Consider the following 21,786-nt stretch of genomic DNA (forward strand, 5'->3'; position numbering starts at 1 on the left):
GCCGGCCTCCCGCCCCCCGCGCGCCGCCACTGGGCCGGGCTCGGCGCGCCCCTCCTCCCAGCTGACGCGGCCGCGGGCGGGCCCGGAGCGCGGCGGTGTCGGCGGCGGAGCGAGCGCAGCGCGGCGCCAACATGGGGGCCCAGCTGAGCACGGTAGGCGGGGAGCGGGGCGCCGGCCGCCGCGGGCCGGGGGGCATCGCTGCGGACCGGAGCCGCGGGCGCCGGGCCTCCATCTCGGGCAGCGCCGACTGCGGCCGGCCTCGGGGGCGGGGCGGGGGGGCCCGGCTCGGACGTGGGACGCAGGACCCCACCCGGCCCCGCCCTGCCCGCCGCGCCCCGGCCGTCCCCTGGCGGCCGTGACTCAGGCACCGGGCTCCTGCCCTCCGGCCCGGCCCTCCCGGCCGAGGGGCGTCGCCCGGAGCCGGGGTTAGGGTGGCGGGGGTGGCCGAGCCTTCCGGGGGAGCCCCGCCCCTCTGCCCGGCCCAGGAGTGCGGGTGTGCGCGCCAGGGATGGGCGAGTGAAGGGTGGGGGCGGTGAAGGAGACTGGTGACCCCGCGTGTGAGTTCATGCGTGTGAACACGTGTGAAGTGTGAACGGGCGCTTCTGTGCGAGTGTGAGATGTGTGTGTGACCGGGGTGTGGGTGTGACGTGTGTGCATGTGCAACCGTGTGTTTAGGGGTGTGTTTAGGTTTTAGGGACGGTGAGTGAGTGTGCAGCTGTGCGGGAGTGTGAACAGGTGCGTACCTGCGAGTGTGTGCGTGTGGAGTGGGTGTGTGTGTGTGCACACGTGCAATGTTGCTGGATCACGGAGTGTTTTTTTTTTTAACCACCCACCACCCCTGAGCCCTGTTCTGGGCTGCATGCTGGGCTCTAGTTTCTTTTAACCCATGAAACTGGCGAGGCCCCATTTTACAGACGAAGAAGATGCCGCCGGGGCCTTGGCCACCTGCCCGGCTGGCCGAGTCTGAACTCCAGGGCCGCAAAGTCCACTGTCACACTGGCATGTGGCCGGCCCAGGGCCGCCTCCTTTGGGCTTCCTCAGAAGCCGCAGTGGGGGTGGGTGGCCTGTGTTTCCCCTCCAGGCTGTGGCCAGGTCCGCCCCCCACACTGTGGTCCCTGGGGCCTGCTGGGGTCCTCTGGGAGCAGGAGGCCCAGGGCCTCTTGCCTGGCCTCCTCCCCGCCTCGCCCTCCAGCTCTCTGTGGCCCCCCCTTGGGTAGGAGGCAGAAAGCCCCTGGCCTGGCCAGTTTGCTCTGGGTGAGCGGCCCAGCCTGGGACTCAGGGCCCTTCAGACCGAGGGGCAGCTTTACTCAGGGCAAGCCTGGGGGCATCGCCCCAGCTCCGTGGAACGTCCTGACCGTGTTCCCAGAAATTGTCTTCCTTCCTTACCGCTCAGCCTTCTACCCCCCAGGCCAGACACCCCCCACCCCTTGCTGTTTTCCCACAGGGCTCCTCACCTTCTAGCCATCCACGTTGCCTGGATTTGTCTCTGTGTCCCTTCGATGAGCTTCCCTGGTGGCTCAGACAGTAAAGAATCCACCTACAATGCAGGAGACCTGGGTTCCATCCCTGGGTCCGGAAGATCCTCTGGAGGAGGGAATGGCAACCCACTCCAGTATTCTCGCCTGGAGAATCCCATGGACAGAGAAGCCTGGTGGGCTGCAGTCCACGGGGTCGCACAGAGTCAGACACGACTGAGTGACTAAGCACGCACCCTGGGATGTGGCTGCTCAGTATTTTTACTGAGTAGCCAAGGACCCCCTGTAGCCCCTCCGTGAGGGACAGAGCCCCATCTGAGCGTCAGGAGACCTGTCCCAACTCCTGAGCCTCCTCTGTCCAAGGGGTGGTGGATGGTCCCTTCCTCGTGGGCCCTGCTGGGGTCCCCGCTTGGCCCAGAATACCCGGAGCAGACCCCAGCCCTGCCTCCGGGCACAGAGGCTCCACGCAGTCTGCCGGAGGCCCGCTCGGGCTTGGGGCGCCAGACTTTTTATCTGGGACGTGCAGGCCCTGCAAGAGGCCTCCTCCCACTCACGGAAGAGGGGTTAGCTCTGGACTCTGCCAGCCACCGGTGGGTACACGCTGGGGGGTTTAGCCGGCCGGCCCCAACCCTGATTCCCCTGCCCCCAGCACAGATGTGAGCGCTCAGTGGATCCGGACAGGCCGCCACCACAGGTAGAGTCCAAGGCTTTCTCCTGCCCCCAGCAGCCCTGTGCCTAGTCTGTGGTCCCAAACCCCCTGCCCCTGGGCAGCAGGGCTGGGTCTCCCTTGCAGAGGGCGGATCGGCTCTGCACCCGCCCCTCCTCCTGGGTTCCCTTCACCCCAAGCCTCGGGCTAGGAGCCCTTCACTGCAGGACTTCCTCTGCACCCTCCCACTTCCTGAGAAGGGGGCTATGAGGGAGGTGGACGCTCAGATCCCAGCCGGATAGCTGGCGGGCAGGCAGCAGGCAGGTAAGCCTCAGCACAGGGGGCTGGCACCTGGGGAGGAACATGCCTGCCAGGTGGAGGTCCTGGCAGGTCCCTTTGCCCGCTGAGACCTGACCTGGGTAGAGAGGATGGCAGGGTCCCAGGGTCGGGGGGCGGGGAGGGGGTGGAATTCCAGGGGGTGAGCAGCTGGCAGGGTGCCGCATGGGGTGGCAGGGCTACCCCGCCTCTCTGCTCTGTTGGGCAGGCTGGGGGCTCCCTGGAGACACCCTGGTGCCCCATTTTCCTCTCCCCGTCCTATGTTATCAGAGGCAGGGAAAGGCAGGTGGGTTCCGTGGGGGGCAGAGTGTAACCTTTGAGGCACCAGGTCAAGGCCTGGGAGGCAGCTGTCCCCTAGCCCCCGGGGTGGCCGGGGGAAGGTGGTGTGTGTATATGCGTGTGCGCACATGTGTGTGCAGTGCACTGAGGAGCTGGGGTGGGGCCTTAGCCTCGTCCGTCCTGTTTACTCTGCCCACTGTTTGCAAGGGTGGCAGGGCGTCCCAACCCCTTGTGGGTCTGGTAAAGCCTCCAGTTTCCCAGAGACAAAGCTTTGACCTTTCCACGGTACTCTTTTCTCTGCCAGCTGTGCCCACTGGGCTTTGTGTCCTGAAGGACCGACTGACAGTGAGAGTCTGCCCACAGCTGCCACTTGGAAAGGAATTTGTGCAAAGCCCACCCCTGCTCTCTTCAGTGGCCACACTGTCCGAGGGGGCAAAGTTGTGGTCGCGGGGCTCAGTGCGCAGACCGAACTGGCTGCCAGTTCTCACCCTGCCTCAGTGTCCTCACTGAAGTAGGGTGGCCGTAGTGCCCGCGTGCTGGGCTCGAGGACCTGTGCTCACGCGGAGCAGCCGGGCACAGGGACTGGAGGAAAGGCCGCTTATGTTTACCCATCAGTCCCAGGCCAGCTCCTTCCAGCAGTGGCTCCAGCCCCATGTCTGGGAGGCAGGTGTGTCCGCCAGGAATTCAGGATCCACCCATCTGGCCAATGCCTGGTGGAGGGCCGATTCCTGCCCTCCCCCTGGGGGCATCTGGTCTCTTGTCCTGGTTACTGAAACATTCGTATAAAGTAAGAGAAGTCAGAGAGACTGTGGGGTAGCCGCTGGTGCTTGTCCCCATGTGAATTAATCCACAGATATTTACCAAGTCTCTGCTCTGACTGCTGGAGATGAGACACCAGGGCCCTCGCCTCTCTGTGTCTGCCATTCTGCATTGTGATCGCGCGTGGGGAGCTGGCCCAGGCGTGTGAGCCCCAGGCTGGCATCCAGGGCATACGGAGCTGGTGCCTGGAATGTGCAAGTTCTGTGCGAGGGCCAAGGTCAGTGTTGAGGGCTCGCCTTCAGAGCTGTTGACGAATGAGCCTTTTTCACGGCTCAGCACCTACCCTGGGTTGGCATTTGGGGCAGGTGAAAGATTGGAGGAGAGAGACAGGGGATCCGGAGCGCAGACTCTACTCTGGGCCTTGCCAAGCCAATGAGGAAGGCAGCTGGCCCGTCACCCACGGCTGAGGGTCAGTGAGGAAACGCAGAGGAAGGTGCTTTGCAGACTGCATATCGAACTGCAGGTCAGGGGTGTATGTGAGTCGCTCAGTCGTGTCTGACTCTTTGTGACCCCATGGTCTGTAGCCCGCCAGGCTCCTCTGGTCCATGGAATTCTATAGGCAAGAATACTGGAGTGGGTTGCCATTTCCTTCTCCAGGGATCTTCCCAAACCAGGGATCGAACCTGGGTCCCCTGCATCACTGGCAGATCCTTTACCTGCCAGCCAGGGGTCTTAGTTATCAAACCTGGCTGTGCATGCACTGAAACAGCTGTGCTGGGAGGAATGAAAACTCCAGGGAGCACAGCTCCACTTGGCTCTTAATGTCATTTAAGTTTATTTCCAGGGCTGCCGACAATAGTGATTTCCTGCAAATGTAACTTGGCTCAATTTTTTTTCCTAAACAATGTTCCCGGTGGATATGCCTTCCCTGATAGACGTGGAAGGGGCCTGGAGCAGAGGAATCATCAGAGTGCCCCACCCTCATCCCCAGGGAGTTGGCAGAGGGCAATGGGGGCTCTGGAAGTCTGCTAAGGGCTTGATTAGCCAGGGAGGGGCCTGGCAGGTGAGATTTGAGGTTTGAGCTGGGCTCTTGGAAGCTAAATAGGAAAGGAATGTGCTGGTTGGATGAGGGAAGGGTGTGCAGAGGCCTGAAGCAAAAAAGGCTGGTGACAGGATGGTAGGGACCTTGAGCGTAGGCAGTGGGGAGCCACGTGGTGGGTGTTTGGGGGACAGGGGGAGCGGCCTGTTGCTTTGGGCTGCTGGGGCCTGGCTGCAGGAGGTGGGAGATGGGATTTCGGTGGAGCCGGGGATTTGGGCTGTGGGCTCCAGGGCATCTGTCTTGGGAGGCACCTCCAGAAGAACCAGACTACACAGGACTGGGTTTCATGGCGGTGAGCAAGTCACTTAACCTGTCTGAAAAATGGGGACAGCAGTCTCACTCGTTTTGAGCGTGGTCCCTTGAGGACAGACTTTGCTTATCCTTGACTGGATGATAGTCACGGTGCTGCAGCCTGGGATTGAAGTGAGGATTAGCTCAGAGGATTCACCGCCCACTCGTGGAGCAGTGCCAGCTCGGGGCCATGTGTGCTTTTGGGCCATGTGTGCGCATGGCCTTTTCCAGCCTTGATGCCCTCCCCGGCCTTAGGTGGGACCTTCCTGAGGAAGGTGCAGCCTGGAGAGGTGAAGATTCTCTCCTGAAGTCCTGAGCTGGGTCTCAGCCCCGGGTCTCCTGACCCTGGAGTCCTGGGCTGCCAACGGGCCTTTTTTCAATATTTATTTTATTCATTTATTTATTTGGCTGTGTCTGGTCTTAGTTGTGGCACATGGGATCTAGTTCCCCGACCAGGGATTGAACCTGGACCCCCAGCGTTGGGAGCGAGGAGTCTTAGCCACTGGACCGCCAGGGAAGTCCCCCCAATGGGCCCTAAATAAGATTCAGGGTGGGAGAAATAGCACATGGTGGTCGGGACATGGTAGGTGGTAGGTAAATGAGCAGGAGACCAGAGACCCTTTGTGAGGCCTGTGCAGGCCAGGGGTTGGGGGGTGTGTGCTGGGGTGTGTGCTGGGGCCAGCTCCCTCGGGCCTTCCCTTTACACCCACTGATACAGACCAGGGGCCCCGTGGGATGAGGCCTTGGTTGCACGCAGCCTGGAGGCCCTGTCTGCCGGAGAGGCACGAGGCACTGTCGATGGTGTTCTGAGCCCCACAAAAGGCCTGTAACCAAAGCTGCAGCTGGGCAACTTGAAGCTGCTGGGCCGGTTTAGGGGGCAGGGCCAGGCCTGGTGTGGAATCCTGGTGCCTGTGTTCTTGCTTCGCTTGTGGTGGGGGCCCCATGAGGGTGGCAGAGAAAGCTCCTGTGTGTGTGTGTGTGTGCGCGTGCACGCACGCACATGTGCCCACACGCCCCAGGTTATAGTCTGTGACCTCAGCCCCCTACCTCATCTCATGTCCCAGCTCCCCTGGGTGGTAGGCCAGTCAGTGGCCCTGACCTTCTTTCCATAGATAAGAACACCAAGGCTCAGAGAGGCCTCAGGTACTGGCAGGGCTTCCAGGAAGGGAGGGAGCATTGAGACTGGGCCTAGAGAGGGGAAGATCTTGTCAAGAGGTCTGCAGAGGAAGCAGAGAGGCCTCCCTGCAGGCAAGGAACTTGGCTCTGAGCTTCCTGGCAGCCAAGGAAAAGGGGGAACTTGCGCGGAAGAATATGCACGGTTGTCTACCGTGAGAACCAAGCTCAGGGAGGTACCCTAGGGAGGCTGAGTGAACAAGCTCTGAGACCGTTTCCTTGAGAACCAGTGTTTGGGGAGAACTTTGGGTTCTTGACCTCGCTGTTTGAACTGCTAGTGTGGACTGCCTTCTTCACTTTTAATTTTGAAATAATTTCAACCTTCCAGTAAGTTTGGAAGAGTGCATAAAAGAGCCCTTATATACTCTTCACCAAAATATACCAGATGTTAACATTGGTTGTATTTATCTTATTATTGTATGTGTGTATTTGTAACCGTTTGAGAGTAAGTGACATTATGTTAATTCTTTGCTTCTAAATACTTGTGTCTGTCTCTTAAGAACAAGGACTTGCTTTTGCATAACTGCAAGATGGTGATCAAATCGGAAACATACAGTGCTATTGTCTAATCCATGGGCCTTAATGCATGTTCTGCCAGTTGTCTCAGGATTGTCCTTTACAGCTGTGTTCTCTTCCCTCCTGGCCCAGAATCAAATTCAAAACTGCCCATTGCATTTTTTCTGCAGTTTTTCTGTCCCTTTGGCCTCTGTACAGTAAGTCTCCTCCATACGAACCTTGTCCCTATTCCTCAGGGGAAGTGGCGGTTTTCCCAGCGACTCAGAACACAGAAACACAGGGGTATAGAGTTCATCCCTTACCCACGAACTTGTAAGTTGCAGACTTTCAAAGATGTGAACGTGTGTTCCATCCGCGTGAGGCGTGAATGAGAGCACACTGTCTTGCTCGCCCTCCGTCTCCTCTGCTGGCGGTCCTTCAGCTCCACCGTTTCCCACCTCTTCTCCCGCCTCCAGTCCGTGACTCTTCTTGTCGGTTGACTCAGTGCCAGGCCCTGTGTGCCAGCTGTTATACTGGAACACTGTATTTATCAAGGCGCTCTCCTGTAAGATTTTAAGTGTTGTCTTTATTTTTTATTTGTGTATCATTTGTGCGAGAAGTATTATAAGCCCAGTACAGTACAGTACAACATAGCCGATTGTGTGAGCTGGGTGCCTGTGTCAGACTTTCGAACAAATTGGACTTCACAAAAGCGCTCACGGGACGGAACTTGTTCGTCGGTAGGGGACTTCCCTGTCTTCATTTCCTCTGACTGCATATAAATTGTCACAAACTAGGTGGCACAAAGCAATGGAAATTCCGTCCCCCACACTCTGGAGGCCTGAAGTCTGAAATCGGGCTACTGGCAGGGCACGCTCTGGAGGTCGAGGGGAGGGTCCTTTGCTCTTTCATGCAGCCCTCTCCCCTGAATCTTCTCTCTCTGAGAAGGACGCTTGTCATGGGATTTGGGGCCTGCTGGCAGAATCCAAGAGGATCTCAAGTCCAGGTTTTTTCCTCCCGGTTAATTTATTTCAGCAGCACTGGGTCTTCATGCTGTGAGAGCTTTCTCTTGTCGCGGCGAGCGGGGGCTACTCTTCGCTAGGGTGCCCGGTTTCTCACGTGGCGGCTTCTCTCGTTGTGGAGACGGGCTCTTGGGGTGTGTGTTTCCATAGTTGCGGTGCGGGGACTCCAGGAGGTGCAGCTTGTGGGCTCTAGGGCGCAGGCTCAGTATTTGTGGCGTTTGGGCTTTCCCTACCCTGCGACATGTGGGATCTTAGTTCCCCGACCAGGGATTGAACCCCTGTCCCCTGCATCGGCAGGCGGATTCTCATCCACTGTACCACCAGGGAAGTCTTCCTTGGTTTAACTACAGCTGCAAAACCCCTTTTTCCATCCCCACGATCTGGGTGGACAGGTCTTTTGGGGGCCACCCTGCAACCCACCAGAGCCTCCTTTAATCTGGAACCCGTTCCTCAGCCTTCGTTTCTCGTGGCCTTGATATTTTTGAAGAGTCGTGCCAGTGGTCCCGGAGGACGGCCCCTCGGTGTTTCCTCGTGTTGGAGGTGGGTTCCAAAGAAGGCACGGGGCAGTGCCGGCCCCTCTCGCTCCATGTCAGGCGTTGTCTGGTGAGCCTGGCCCCTTTCCTATGCTGCTCGCTGGTCAGGGTGGGGTCTGCCAGGTTCTCTACTGCAGGGTTGGTCTGAGCGGTCTTGAGGCTGTTCTTGTCTTCTCCTTGGGTCTCGCTTGTGGTCTAGTTTGTGGAAGCTGCCCAGGACGCGACTTCCAGATGGCCCAGGGTAGCCGCTGCACCCATGTACGCGCCCAGTGAGGTCACAGGCCTGCTGGGGGACAGCCTGGGTTAGCCGCTTTCCATGGCTGAGTTCCATCTTGACAACCAGGAAGTGTGTTTTCTGATCCCCATTTCACCGACGGAGAAGCAGGGCAGAGAGGCTCAGTGGTTTTGCTTCCCAGGGACAAACACAGCTAGAAAGAGCAGCAGGCTAGTTGTCTTTCTTTGCAAGGATGTCCTCCCCAGGTAAAACCTAAGCAGTTTTATCTGCCCATGTGATTTGAGTTTTCTCTGTCTTCAAAGTATCCAGACCACCTCTCAGGGTCTTTGTGAGGCTGAGAGCACGGGGCAGGGGTGCAGGGGGCTAGCGAGGAAGAGCCCCTTAGAGCCACATAGCAGGTTGAGCGTGATGTTGAGGGCGAGGACTGATGTTATAAGAGCGTGGCTGGGGAGGCAGGTGGACTAAGGCTTGAATTCCAGCCCCCCACCTGCCAGCTGTGTGCCTTTGGGTGAGTTGCTTCGCCTCCCTGAGCCGTTCCCTTGTCTGTAAAGCGGCAGTGACGTCAGCACCTTCTTCAGGGTCGTCGTGAGGTTAACCCCCGTGTGGGGCTCGGCACGGTGCAGAGAGCTTCGGGGGACCTTGCAGATCACCTTTGTCCAGTTCAGTTCAGAGGAGGGGAAAGGACTCGACCAGGGTCACCCAGCCAGCAAGGAGCAGAGCTTCCCAGCGTCCAGCTCAGTGCCCTGGCTGCCCCTCACACCTGAAAGCAGAACCCCAGGGCTCAGGGGTTTGTCTGTAGAGAGCTAGGACTTGACATCACTTAATGCAGGGAGATTGACTCAAGGAGGGAAGAAGGGAGCACAGATACACAGTACTCAAGGTTAAGCACAGGTACTTGGGAACTTTGTTCTGAGCTTCCTGGCAGCCATAGTGAAAAGGGGCTACATGCTCAGTTTCATAGCTTTCTTTGTCCCTGTTCCTCAGGGGAAATGGAGCTTTTCCAGTGACGTAGTAACACCCTGATGGGTTTCATGAGTTTGAGTTTTGTATTAATAGCGTCTCCCAGCTGGCACCAAGATGGAGCCAGGGTGGGGATGGTGATGAAGTGGGGAGAGGGTGTTCCTGGCAGAGGAGTGGTCCAGAGCTGTGGACCAACTGGTGTGTTTGGGGGAAGGGCAGGGGGCAGACCCTCCCCGGGGCCAAGCTGACCTCTTGGGTCTGCCCTGTCGTTTCAGTTGGGCCACGTGGTCCTCTCCCCAGTCTGGTTCCTGTACAGCCTGATCATGAAGCTGTTCCAGCGCTCCACCCCGGCCATCACGCTCGAGAATCCAGACATCAAGTACCCGCTGCGGCTGATTGACAAGGAGGTCAGTGCAGGGCCTGAGGGGTCCTGGGGCACGGGCACCTCTCTCTCCTTCTCGGCATCAGAGCATTTCATGGGCATCTACTGTGTACTTAGGGCATGGACCCTCATGAAGTAGATCCTATTATTTGCCCATTTTACAGATGGGGAAAGTGAGGTGATGTCCATTTCTAAGGTCTTCCCAGGTGGAGCTAGTGGTAAAGAACCTGCCTGCCAATATAGGAGACATAAGAGATGTGGGTTCAGTCCCCTGGAGGAGGTCCTGGCATCCGACTCCAGTATTCTTGCTTGGAGAATCCCATGGACAGAGAAACCTGGCGGGCTGCAGTCCATGGAGTCACAAAGAGTCGGACATGACTGAAGCGACTTGGCATGCATGCATGCATATCCATTTCTAAGGCTACCAGTAAATTACTGAGGGATTTGAACCCTCAGAGCAGGTTCTCTGAGCCACACTTACTATCCCACAGAAAATCAGAGTAGGAGGGATGCTGTAAGGATTTTTGGGTCCAGATACCCATTTAACAGATGTGAAAACAGAGGGCAAGAGAGGGTTAACTCGGGTCACATTGTGAGTTAGGGGTTGGGTTAGGACTCAGGCCTAGGCCTCGTGGTCATCCAAGGTGCTGCATCCCAGGGCCCCTTCCTTAAAGACAAGGTCTCCTCCCCTCTCCTTCCCTCACTCCCAGGCCCACCCACTCAGGGCCCCTAGAGTCCTGATTCCCTGCATGTTCCCGTGATCTCGACTGTGGCTGGGTCGGGCAGGCTCACTCCTGCCCTTCCCCTCTTGCCCTTCCCCCCTTTTTCAAACCTCCGATCGTAGTTTTGATTTAAAACCATCCTCTCCCCATCTTTGCCCAGACGCCCACCCTGTAGGGCCGCCTCCCTCCTCACCATCAAAGCCTCCCCCATGCTATTTCTGGCCACAGGCAGCTGCCTCAGAAGGGGTGTGGCAGGGAGGAACTGAGTCATGGGGCAGAGAAAGCCAGTCACCTGCTGCAAGCCTGAATCCCAGGCTCTGGTCTGTGCCCCGGGCTCCATGTTTGAGCTGGAGCGCCTGTGACCGTAATTGTACCAGGAGTTCTTCTTAGAAGTCAAAAACAAGACAGAGGCCAAAAAAAAAAAAACCACTTCCCAGATGAGACCAGACTTATCCTTTCAATATATCCTGTACAGTTTCTTCCTACTAAAATGAAATCACAACGTTTTGAATCCTTTTCCTTTCATAAAGTTCTTTTTCCTTGTTTTTTTTTTACCACGTGGCTTGTGGGATCTTAGTTCCCGGACCAGGGATCGAACCCCAGCCACGGCAGTGAAAGCCCAGAATTCTAACCCCTAGGCCACCAGGGAACGCCCTTGTTACTGTTCTTTAATTCCAGAAGTAATGTATGATTTACATGTGCTCACTGTAAAAATTGTACTTTTGTAAAAACACATATTTATACGTGCCCTGTTCTCAAGGTGTGAATGTTCCCCTTCCCTGCACCATGACCCCTGTGCAAGAGGGTCCCATTCACGGGTCATCACGAGCCTTTCCTGGTGTCACATTGGTTACGTACATGACGTGTGGACGTTCAGATGTGTGTATACTTAGTTTCTCTAACAACCTGATATTTTTACCTGGCTGTACAACATGGACTTCCCTGGTGGCTCAGACAGTAAAGAATCCGCCTGCAATGCAGGAGATGCAGGTTTGATTGCTGGGTCGGGAAGATCCCCTGGAGGAGGAAATGGCAACCCACTCCAGTATTCTTGCCTGGAGAATCCCCATGGACAGAGGAGCCTGGTGGGCTACAGTGCAGAGTCAGACACGACTGAACGACTAACACTTTCACTTTCACACACAGCACAGACACCTTTTCATGTCTAACCCAAAGCTGATTCATTCTGATTGACAGCTCTCTGGTATTTTGTCACAGGGATGTCCGCAGTGGACCCTCCAGGCCCCTTTGATTGAGCAGGTGGCGAGTGTCCTAGCAGTTACCCTCCCCCATTGTAGCCTCCTGGTGGCTTTGCAGGGTCAGCAGGTGGGCTTGCTCTGGCTACTTGCTATGGCACAAGGCAGGGTCCCAGCTGCCCGCCCTTCCCCTCTCCGAACGGGACTGGACCAGGTGCTGGGCAGGGTCGCCCTGAGCCCTGAGAGTCTCCTGCTCAGCTTGTCATGGCCAGCGGCTTCCTGGAAGCAGCAGCGTGCCAAGCCCTCTCAGACGTTAGCCTGGTGACTCTTGCTGTCCTGGGCTAGAGGCTGTCGAACACAGTAGTCATCAGGGTCTTTGCCTCATTTCTGCTCTTCCTCCAAAAACGTCTGGCATGTGGATTTCTGACCTCGAACCCTAGGACTGCTTGATAATCCTGGAATCCACTTGCAGGAGGCCTTGGGCCTCTGTTTGCAGCTGGACTGTGGGGCAGAGAGACCCACTGGCCTCCAACAAGCCCTGCATCCTGAGTGGAGGCTGGGTGCCGTCTTTCCTGAGGTCCAGGCCTCCTGCCCCAGCTCGCTCACTCCAGTGATGCTCTGGCCCTTTGGAGGTCTCTTGACCCTCCCTGGGTGGTGGCACCGTCCCACTGGACCTTGCCTCCTGTGAGCACGAACACAAGTGCTGGGCTGCTGGCTGCCTGTCTTCCCAGTGGCCCCTCCACAACCACCGCCCTGCAGCGCCTGGTGCAGGGGAGACTCCCCAGGGGCCTTCTGGAGCCCAGTCAGAAGGACTGGGTTCACGTCGTAGCTCTGACACTGTGGGACACTTGCCTCCCTGGCCTCTGTTAAGACCAGCCCCCATCCTCAGCCCAGCCTTGGTCCTAAGCCGCCTCTGCCCCGCCCTGGAGGGGAAATGGCCTTTGTCCTGGGTGCCCTGGGTGCACATGGCCATGTCCACCTCCCAGGCAGTGAGGCTGCCATGCCTCCTGCCCTGTGTAGCCCTGCCACAGTCATGCCATCCTGCCTTTTGGGGGCTTTTAGTTTAGTGGCTTCTAGAACCCCTCTCTCAAGTCCCAGCCCCAAGACTCACAGGAGCCTTGTCTCAGCCCTCCCCCCTCTGTGGTCAGCCTCCAGGCTCTTCCCGCCACCCCAGGACAGGACACATCTCAAGCTATGGCAGAGGTGGTTCCTTCCCTCCTTCCCCCGGAAGCCCTGGAATTTTCTGGGCCATTTGGCAGCCTCCTTTTGGGATCTGGAGCTCGCTTCTTGCCCCAGCCACCTTGCTCTGTGGCCCTGGGCGGGTCACTGCCCTTCTCTGGGCCAACGAGAACAGAACACGTGCAGTGGGTGGCTGACCTCTGTGCCCTCACATACACATGTGTGTGCAGGGCATGTGCCACCTGTCAGTGTCATCTCTGGTGCTGGGGCAGGGTGGGGGCTCTGGGTCCGGTGGCCCCTCTGCCCTGGGTGTCTTCCAGCAGCTCAGCCTCCTTGCAGGTCATCAGCCATGACACGCGGCGGTTCCGCTTTGCACTGCCGTCGCCTGAGCACATCCTGGGCCTCCCTGTCGGTGAGTACAGCCCCGGCCCAGCCCACACGGAGCCAGCCCTGGGAAAGGGAGGTGGGGGCGAGGGGGAGTTTACATCTCAGTGAGAGCAGGGAGGGCTTCAAGGAAGAGGTATCAGCCATCCCAGGCCTTCGAGGATGAGTGTCACAGCGAGAGGGCAGAATGCTCCAGTGTCCCTGGCAGTGGCTCCAGCACGAGCAAAGGCAGAGAGCTGGGATGTGATGGGAGTCCCTGGGGTGGGGGGCGGTGAAGGGTACAGCAGGAGCCGAGGTCTGTTCAGGCTGTGGTGGGGTGCAGGGAAGTGGGTTGACAAGATCCAGGGGACGCTGCGGGATGGTCCCGGGCCCAGACTCACCCCCGCCATCCTGCAGGCCAGCACATCTACCTCTCGGCTCGAATCGATGGGAACCTGGTTATTCGGCCCTACACGCCCGTCTCCAGCGATGACGACAAGGGCTTTGTGGACCTGGTCATCAAGGTGAGGCCTTGGGGCCACAGCTGGGTGGGGCGGGGGTGACCACATCGCAGCCCAGGCCTCCCCGGGGCCCACGTGCCCCAGAATCTGGCCTCTGAAGGCCCTGTGCTCTCTGAGCCTGGTCTCGGAGTGAGGGGCACCCTGTGGTTCTTGGCACAAGCCGAGCATGGGGGTCTCAGCAGAGGGCAGGGGGTGGGATTCAGGCTCAGTGTCTTCAAACCAGGACAGATGGTCTCCCGGAGAGGAAGCAGGCAGGCCCACCAGCTCACGCAGGGCCTGTCTTCCACTCGCAGACGGGGGAGGCCCGGGGAGCTGGGCGCCCGCTCACCCTTGAGAAGCACCCCACAGGCCCTCTGGGGGTGCAGTGTGGGGCTCATGGGTCCTTGTGTGGGCACTGGGGTGAGGGGCTCTCTGGGATCCCCCACCAGTCAGGGGGTGGGTGCACCCCACGGGGAAGACAGAGCCATTAGAAGCAACAGACCAGAGAGACACAGACAAGCCAGAAAGGATCTTAAAAAACAAGACGCTGAGCAGAAGGAGAAGTGACACTCTAACCCAGTACATTTTTGTGAAAATTAGAAACACAGGCTTTACAGCAGTGAGTCACTTTCTCTGATTACACACCCAAAAAGTGGGAACCTGCCAGAGCTGGTGGTGGGTGTGGGGTGTTAGACACCTTCCCCAGTCAAGGCCCAAACCACAACCCCCAGCCACAGCCACCCTGGCTCAGCATCCCCCTGGGGACCAGGCTTACTGTCCCAATGCTGCTGTGCGGGCCCCAGGCCCCCTCACTGGACCCCAGGATGGGGGATGGGGCAGAAACAAACCCCCGCTGGGCCGCAGCTTCAGCCCCGGGGGTTTCAGGGTCCCGGGCTGGGCGCTGGGTCTGTGAGGGCAGGAAGGGAGCTGGCCTGGCAGTCCTGGCTCTGGCCTGGGTCCCTTCTTTGCTCATTGTCACTCAGGCCACACGCCGGGTGCCCAGCCCACCCGGCCTTGGGAGCCTGTTTTTGGCTGGAGAGTGGACACTGAACAGGTGGGCACACGCAGGTCAGTGTTTGTTCTGGGGACGGACACTGGAGCTGGGGCGGGGTGGTGACAGCTGTGCCCCCCACCTCGTCCCTCTGAGCAGGCAACCGTGAGGCGAGTAGGTGGAGATGGAGGGAGAGGACCCTCCCAGTGCAGAGGCCCTGGGGCCAGGAGGAGGCTTGAGGACTTGAGGGCCGAGAAGGGGAGAAGTCAGTGGGGCTGGGCAGAGCCTTGGAGGCCCTGCAGGGAGGGGCGCTTTGTCCAGAAGGAACGGGAAGGTGGTGAGGGTTCATGCATCTCTTCTTGCTGAACTCACCCCAGCCGGATGTGGAGGAGGTGTTGGGGCGGGGGGATTCAAGTAGAGGATGAAACGCTCACGAGGACCAGGTCCTTCCTGGCTTGGAGACCTCGTGGCCCCCTTGGTTCACCCTGGCTAAAGGTCAGAGCGCTGGCCTGGCACAGAGTGGGCTCTGCCCACTCTCCTCCCTGACCCCAGACACACAGACATGTCGGCTGTCCTGCAGCCACGAGTTCTCCCCTCCACACCCCAGAGGCTCCAAGCCCTGTGAGGCCCCTGGCCTTGGCACACCCTGCCCTGCCCCCTCTCTGCCCACTCCTGCTTGCCCTTCAAGGCCCAGCACAGATGCCGCTCTGTCCTGGAGCTCCTCCTCTGTCTGCCCGTCTCTTTTTCGAGGGTTGTAGCTGCATCCCTTTTTCCCAAAGCTGAAATCCCAAAGGGCACAGAAAAGGGAGTTGTTCCAAGAGTGATGTTTTCATGGCAGCACAAAGCAGAAAGAACTGAACAGCCACCAGCAGGGCCCGCACTGGGCTGACAGCCGTGGGAATCTCCTGCCGGGAGGGGTCACAGACACGGGTCTTGGCAGAACATTACACTTCAGGCCCTCGGGTCGGCTGCCGTGGACACCAGGCTGGTGCTTTGCCCTCCAAGGGGACGTTACGGGGAAGGCAGGCCCCCGGGGGGGACGGGGCACAGACAGGTAAGTTCTGACGGGTGGGAGGAGCCCCGAGTGAGCAGGCCGCACGCAGCCGCAGAAGATCCCGGAGCTCACCCTGGCAGCCTGGGAACGGGGGCTGAGGATGGTGCGTGTGTCTCTCAGGTTTACTTCAAAGACACCCATCCCAAGTTTCCCGCTGGAGGGAAGATGTCCCAGTACCTGGAAAGCATGAAGATTGGCGACACCATTGAGTTCCGGGGCCCCAACGGGCTGCTGGTCTACCAGGGCAAAGGTGACCTGGGCTGGACTCCCCAGGGGCCCGGCGGGTGCGGAGGATGTTGGTACAGGTCCCGCCCCTGCTGCTGCCTGGAAGGGTGACTCCTGTAGGGCAGGCCACCTCCTCTCCGGGGCCTCATTTCCCCAGCTGTTAGGGATCAAGGTGGCCGGTGCAGGGGTTGTAGATCAGCCTTGGGGGGCACATCCAGCCCACAGAGTAGCTCTGTCAGGCTGAAAGCAAACCAGGGGAGGGCTGAGCTGGGGCCCTGTTTCTCCAGCCTCCTGCTGCTCTTGGCATTTGAGCTGGCCCTAGTCCCCCCGCTTCCCATCCCCTTCACCTGACTGGCTGGGGGGGTAAGGTGGTCGCCACACCCAAACCCTTGAGATGGGGCAGGATCTCCAGCCCGTCTGACCCCCAAGCATGGTGTGTTTGAGAACTGGGTCTCACCCCGTCTGCTCTCCCCAGGAAAGTTTGCCATCCGTCCAGACAAGAAGTCCGACCCTGTCATCAAGACGGTGAAATCTGTGGGCATGATTGCAGGAGGAACGGGTATGTGGACCTAGATCCCTGCCTGAGTCCCTGGTGGGCGGAGTTGTTGAGTCGGGGGCAGGGTGTGGGACACCACACAGGTTACGAGCGCCCGGGAGCTGCATGAGGTCAGGGTTGTCCTGGCACCTCCCCGGGCATCTGCCTGGTGCTGTATGTATGCAGCAGGCACTCACACAGCGTGTGGGGGTGGCTCATTTTGCAGGCATCACCCCAATGCTTCAGGTGATCCGCGCCATCATGAAGGACCCTGATGACCACACCGTGTGCCACCTGCTCTTTGCCAACCAGGTCAGTGGGTGGTCCTTAGGTCTGTAGGCCCGAGGGTAGGGTGCTGGGTAGGCACTGCTCAGGGGTCTGCAAGGCACTGTGGAGATGCTCACGATGGCTGGAAGGTGTGTTGAGTGTTTTGTGCACAGCAGCCTTGCAGCAGCTGGTGAGGTTGGGCAGAGCTAGAGCGTCTGACCCGAGCAGGGCTGCTTGGTTGGGGGGGAAAGGCCCCTGGAGCACCCCCACACTGAGACTGGCTCCCCTGGCCGCTTCCTCGGCACCTCAGCACTCTCTCTACCGCACGTGGAATTTGGGACCCACCAGGGACGTGGGAAGAGCCTGAGGGTGCGTCTGCACAGATGAGGTGCAGAGGACGCACCCGCACGAGGTCCCTGAGCTGGGGGTGTTGGGATCGGGTTTGGACCTGGGCTGTCTGGCTCCCGAGCACATGTCCTCCTCCCCACGCCTGCCGCTTGCCTGCCCACCCTGGCCTGCTGTGTGGCCTTGGACAGGTCATTCTCCCTCTCTGGGCTTCCCTGTCTCCCTGAGGAATGAGCCGATAAAGCCCGGTCATCACGAGGATCTCTCCAGGCTCAGCGTTTCATGACTGAATATGTGGATTTTGTAGTGAGGCCCCTTTGTGGGGAGGCTCAGACGGGACACCCCTTGCCTGCGTGGGGGCACGTGCACCAGGGCCCCCACACCTCTCAGATACGGTTCAGGTCAGCCTGCCCTGGGTCCGTCTGGCCCAGGCTCTGCCCCGTCCATCTGCGAGGACGCTGAGCCCAGAGGGGAAAGGTTGGCCTGATGTCCCTGGACTCCCACACAGCTGCAGAAAACTGCCCTGAGGTCAACCAGCGCGGCCTTGACCAGGCCCAGGGGTGGGTGGACAGAGCCAGAAACGCCAGGCTGGCCGGTGGGGTGAGCGGGTGGGCTGCACTCGGCTTGGTGGTGCTGGGCAGTCTCCGTGGAGGCCTTCCGTCGCCTGAAACGGCATCATTTTGCCCGTCGGTGGGGGCAGTGGCTTCTGTCATCTGTTTCTGTATTTAGTCAGTGTGGTGTCACAAGTCACGTAGCCTCTGAAGGTTCCACTCCACGCTTGTGAGGGAGCGAGAGTGAAAAAAGTGCAAAAAAAAAAAAAGTATCGTGTGAAAATTGTTCTGACCTCAGGGTCCCTCTGGAGGGTCTCAGGGACCCTGGGGTCCGCAGGGAACCCCACAGGGGGAACCACGGCTTTGCTCCAGTCGGGCTGTTGCCTCTCCCTCCTTCCCCGTGTGCCGTGCATGCTTGGCTTGGACGGGGGCCGCAGCTGCTTCAGTTCCCCATCTGCAGTGTAGGGTAACGGGGGCCCACCTCTCAGGACCCGTGTGAGGACTGAGGTGGCCTGGGACAGGAGCGCTTAACATCGCAGATGCGTGCGTTCTTCCTGGAGGCACCGGGTGGCCGGGAGTGGAGGCCGGTGGGGACCCAGGACGAGGAGGGAAGCCCCGCTTTCAGAAGGGCGTCAGGGAGACAATAAACAGCAGGGCAGCCTGGTTCTTGGGCAGGGAGACTGATGTTCTGAAGGCATCGGTTCTTCAGAAAGTAATACTCAGAAGTCCCAGTAGGATCATTTTTTTCCTTTTATGATATGACAAAATGATGCACTGTGGCCTGGAAGACAAAGTATACATGGGCAGCCAAGAAAATTTTGAAAAAGAAGAGAGACAAGGAAGAATACTAAGAAGTGTCAGTGATGAAAATAGCGCGGCTCTGGAGCCGCACGTGAGACCTGGGTTTACTGGACTAGCTGTGTTTCTGGGTAACACAGCGGGAAGTCTGGACTGTGCTGGAACATGCTAGATATGTGGCTGTTTACACTGAGGCTAGTTAAGATGAAATAAAATGAAAAGCTCCCTTTCCCAGTCTCACTAGGCACATGTTGTTGGTTCCATAGTCTCCTGTGACCAGTGGTTAGTTTCCCTCTTGGATAACACAGATCTAGAACATTCCCATCATTATAGAAGGCTCGGTTGAACAGCCCTAACCTAGAAGCAGACCTGAGTGTAAATGAGACTCTATATCTGATGCAGGTGACATGTCAAACCTGAGGAGATGAAAAGGAGTGTTGGGTTAGTTGCTGTGCACTTGGGAAAAGTGAAGTAGGTCCATACCTTACCTTATAGAAAAATGAAGTATGGGTTAAGGATATATGTGTGAAAAAGTGAAGCTTTAAAAGTAGAGGGCGAGCCTTTGTAAATACAAGAAGTATTACTGAATGAGTGAACAAAGATGGTCAGGCTAAGCAAGACACTGGAGGAGAGCCCATCAAAGACTGATGGAGCCATCTGCTTAAAAATGAAAAGCTCCTCTGGGGAAAAAGTTCGCAAAGAGTCGGACACGACTGAGCGACTAAACTGAACTCAACTGATAAATAAGGTAGAAAGATAAACAACTGAGGATGAGACACATAATGTATCATCAATAAAAATATCCTTCATATAAAAAGTTTTTACAAACTAGTAAGAAAAAAATATGAGCAGACCAGTGACAAGCTTACTAATAATAAAAAGATAAAACACAAGCTTTATTTTCCATCAATCTGATTGGCAAAGCGTAAATGAGTATTACCTAGTCCTGGTAGAGGTGTAGAGGGGTGAGTACCCCAGGACTCCCTGCTGGCGTGTGTGTTGGTTGTAACCTACATGGGGAATAAAGCAGCGGCTTGTATTGAAGGCCCTAACTATGTGGAGTTGTCTGCCCTGGACTCCACTTCCTCAAGTTGATCCTAAGGAATTGACAGGGCGCTGAGGGTGGTCAGAGAGGTGTTCACAAAGGAGGATGTTCAGAGAATTTCCATGCCTCTCGTTGCCTGCCTGTCCCAGCGGGGGGCTCAGGAGAGGTCAGTGAGCGGGTGACCTTTGCTGGTTGACGGTGCTCTTTGTCCCTAGTTTCACAACAGTCCTATGAGTCAGTCGTGCCGCTCACTGACCGGAGGAGCCAGATCTGAGTGACCTGCAAACATTCCAGGCAAATCTATGCTTAGGAATGGAAAGAGGGAACGTTTCTGGAGTAGATTGCTAACACTCCCTGGGGGTCTAGGAAGACTTCCTGGAGGAGGTGAAACAAGCTGAACTCCACAGGGTCGCGTGGGGCTGGCTGAGTGAAGTCAGCGGGGTGAAGGTGGGGAGCTGCACGCCAAGCAGAGGGATTGACGTGGGCAAGGTTGCGGGTTGTGTGATGTGGGGAGTTGCATCTATATTCCCTAAATTATGGACCTATTGATACAGCCTGAGATGCCAGAGCGTAAAAAGACTCGGACTTGCCCTGGAAGCTTTGCCAAGCGTGTGGCCCACGGGTGGGCGGGATGACCAGGGTCTCCAAGGGCAGTCCCTGTCGCTGTCCCTCCTGACCACTGGGCCCTGTCCGCTCCCCCAGACCGAGAAGGACATCCTGCTGCGGCCCGAGCTGGAGGAACTGAGGAACGAGCACTCTGCGCGCTTCAAGCTCTGGTACACGGTGGACAAAGCCCCTGAAGGTGAGTGTGCCTGGGCGGGTGGGCACGCTGGCCCATGCGTGCCTGTGCTGCGAGCCCTCTGCCAGGTGGAGCCTTCTGTCCACGAGGTCTCCCTTGGTCCAGCTCACGGTGGTCCTGTGAGAGGAGGGCAGTGAGGAAAGAGGGATCAGAGAGGGGAGGTAAGTGCCCCACAGCGCACAGCGAGAAAACCCCAGAGCTGGGACTTGAACTCTTGTCCGCCTCTTATGGAGCCCTAGGCCTACGCCTGCCTGCACTGCTGGACATAGAAGACCGGCGTTCTCCCCTCGAGCTGGGGCCAGTGCTGGGGGCGACGGGTGATCGTTTCCACAGTGCAGTCACCAGCCCTGGGGGTCGGGCTGCACGGATGTACAGTTCCCTTCACTCTGCCTGTCCAGGTGTTTGGGCTGTTTGCCAAGGACTCATAGGAGGCAGGGACTGAAGGCTGCCCCAAAACTCGAAACAAGGCTGTCCTCTGGGAGCTAGACCCTGCTCCAGTCTCCTGCCAGCAAAAGGCCTGGCCGCACTGTTGGAGAAGGGCATGGCAACTCACTCCAGTATTCATACCTGGAGAATCCCATGGACAGAGGAGCCTTGCCTGGGCTACAGTCCATGGGGTCGCAAAGAGTCAACAGAAAAAGACACAACTGAAGTGACTTAGCATGCATAGCATGCATGCAAGCACTGTCGTGGACACCGCCCTCTGGTGGTGGCACCTGGCAATGCCGAGACCAAAGTGCCTCCTCCTAGGAACTGTTTTAAGAGGAACCAAGTAACATGGCCCAGGAAGAGATACAGTTAGGTAGTTTTCTGGTATTTTACAGTTACGTTTATTATTACCCTGACCACGATTCGAGAGTAGCTGGAGGACTGCTGTACCATCAGGTATAAACTGGAAAAGGCCGATGTTGAAAAAGAACAGGGTACCGGGCCAGCGTGGCGATTGTGGAGCTAAAGTTGAGGGAGGGGCCCACTGACCACGTTTCCGCCACAGTCTCTTTCAGTATACACACAAGAGAAATACTTGCCTAAAAAAAAAATCTTGTAAAACAGATGTATCTTATACACCTGTACATTTCATATACTAGCAAATAGGGATTAATCCCATGAAGTTTTTTACAAAGTACTTGGAGATCCGTTAATAAAATGTGATCTACCTGCCTATGTCCCGCCCCATTCCAGGGGGATTTTAGGCAGCTTATAGAGACTTATGGAGTGAGTCAGAGTGAAAGAAAAACAAGGGCAGGCCCATAAAATAGAATCTAGAGTGAGGTTTGTACAGGAGCGTGGGCTGTGGTGCACCCTTTCCAGGACTGAGCATGCATATCACTAGAGCTTCCCAGCAGCCAATGTGAAAGGGGAGGTGTGGTCAGTGACTAAGCACAGTGCCGGTGAGGTAGAATATACCCCACTGCTCAGCACAGTGGAGGCTTCCTCATCCAGGACCAGCTGAGACCGACTTATCCCCCTCCCTCAGGGGACACCCCCCGTCCCTCCACCACCCCACCCCCGCCGTGGAGTGTACAGGGCA

At 57.7% G+C, this 21,786-nt stretch overlaps 1 protein-coding gene and 1 long non-coding RNA gene across 3 annotated transcripts in view; one reads left to right on the forward strand and one right to left on the reverse strand.

Annotated features, from left to right (window-relative positions):
* Positions 1-21,786, forward strand: part of CYB5R3 (cytochrome b5 reductase 3) — a 24,862-nt gene continuing 3,076 nt past the window's right edge. The window contains exons 1-8 of one of the 2 annotated variants that reach the window (XM_070371486.1): positions 1-152; positions 9,579-9,710; positions 13,122-13,194; positions 13,563-13,669; positions 15,811-15,940; positions 16,391-16,474; positions 16,677-16,762; positions 20,159-20,258. In XM_070371486.1, coding sequence (XP_070227587.1) covers positions 132-152; positions 9,579-9,710; positions 13,122-13,194; positions 13,563-13,669; positions 15,811-15,940; positions 16,391-16,474; positions 16,677-16,762; positions 20,159-20,258 — 733 coding nt within the window. In that variant the 5' untranslated portion in view covers positions 1-131. Of the gene's footprint in view, positions 153-2,304; positions 2,446-9,578; positions 9,711-13,121; positions 13,195-13,562; positions 13,670-15,810; positions 15,941-16,390; positions 16,475-16,676; positions 16,763-20,158; positions 20,259-21,786 lie in introns of those variants that run through there. The other variant, XM_014480196.2, reaches the window with a different exon arrangement.
* LOC138987978 (uncharacterized) overlaps positions 20,234-21,786 on the reverse strand; it is a 7,840-nt gene continuing 6,287 nt past the window's right edge. The window contains exon 3 of the long non-coding RNA XR_011464313.1: positions 20,234-20,372. This is a non-coding gene — a long non-coding RNA (uncharacterized lncRNA). The remainder of the gene's footprint in view (positions 20,373-21,786) is intronic.

This window comes from Bos mutus, chromosome 5, assembly GCF_027580195.1.
Source record: "Bos mutus isolate GX-2022 chromosome 5, NWIPB_WYAK_1.1, whole genome shotgun sequence".
Lineage (NCBI taxonomy): Eukaryota > Metazoa > Chordata > Mammalia > Artiodactyla > Bovidae > Bos > Bos mutus.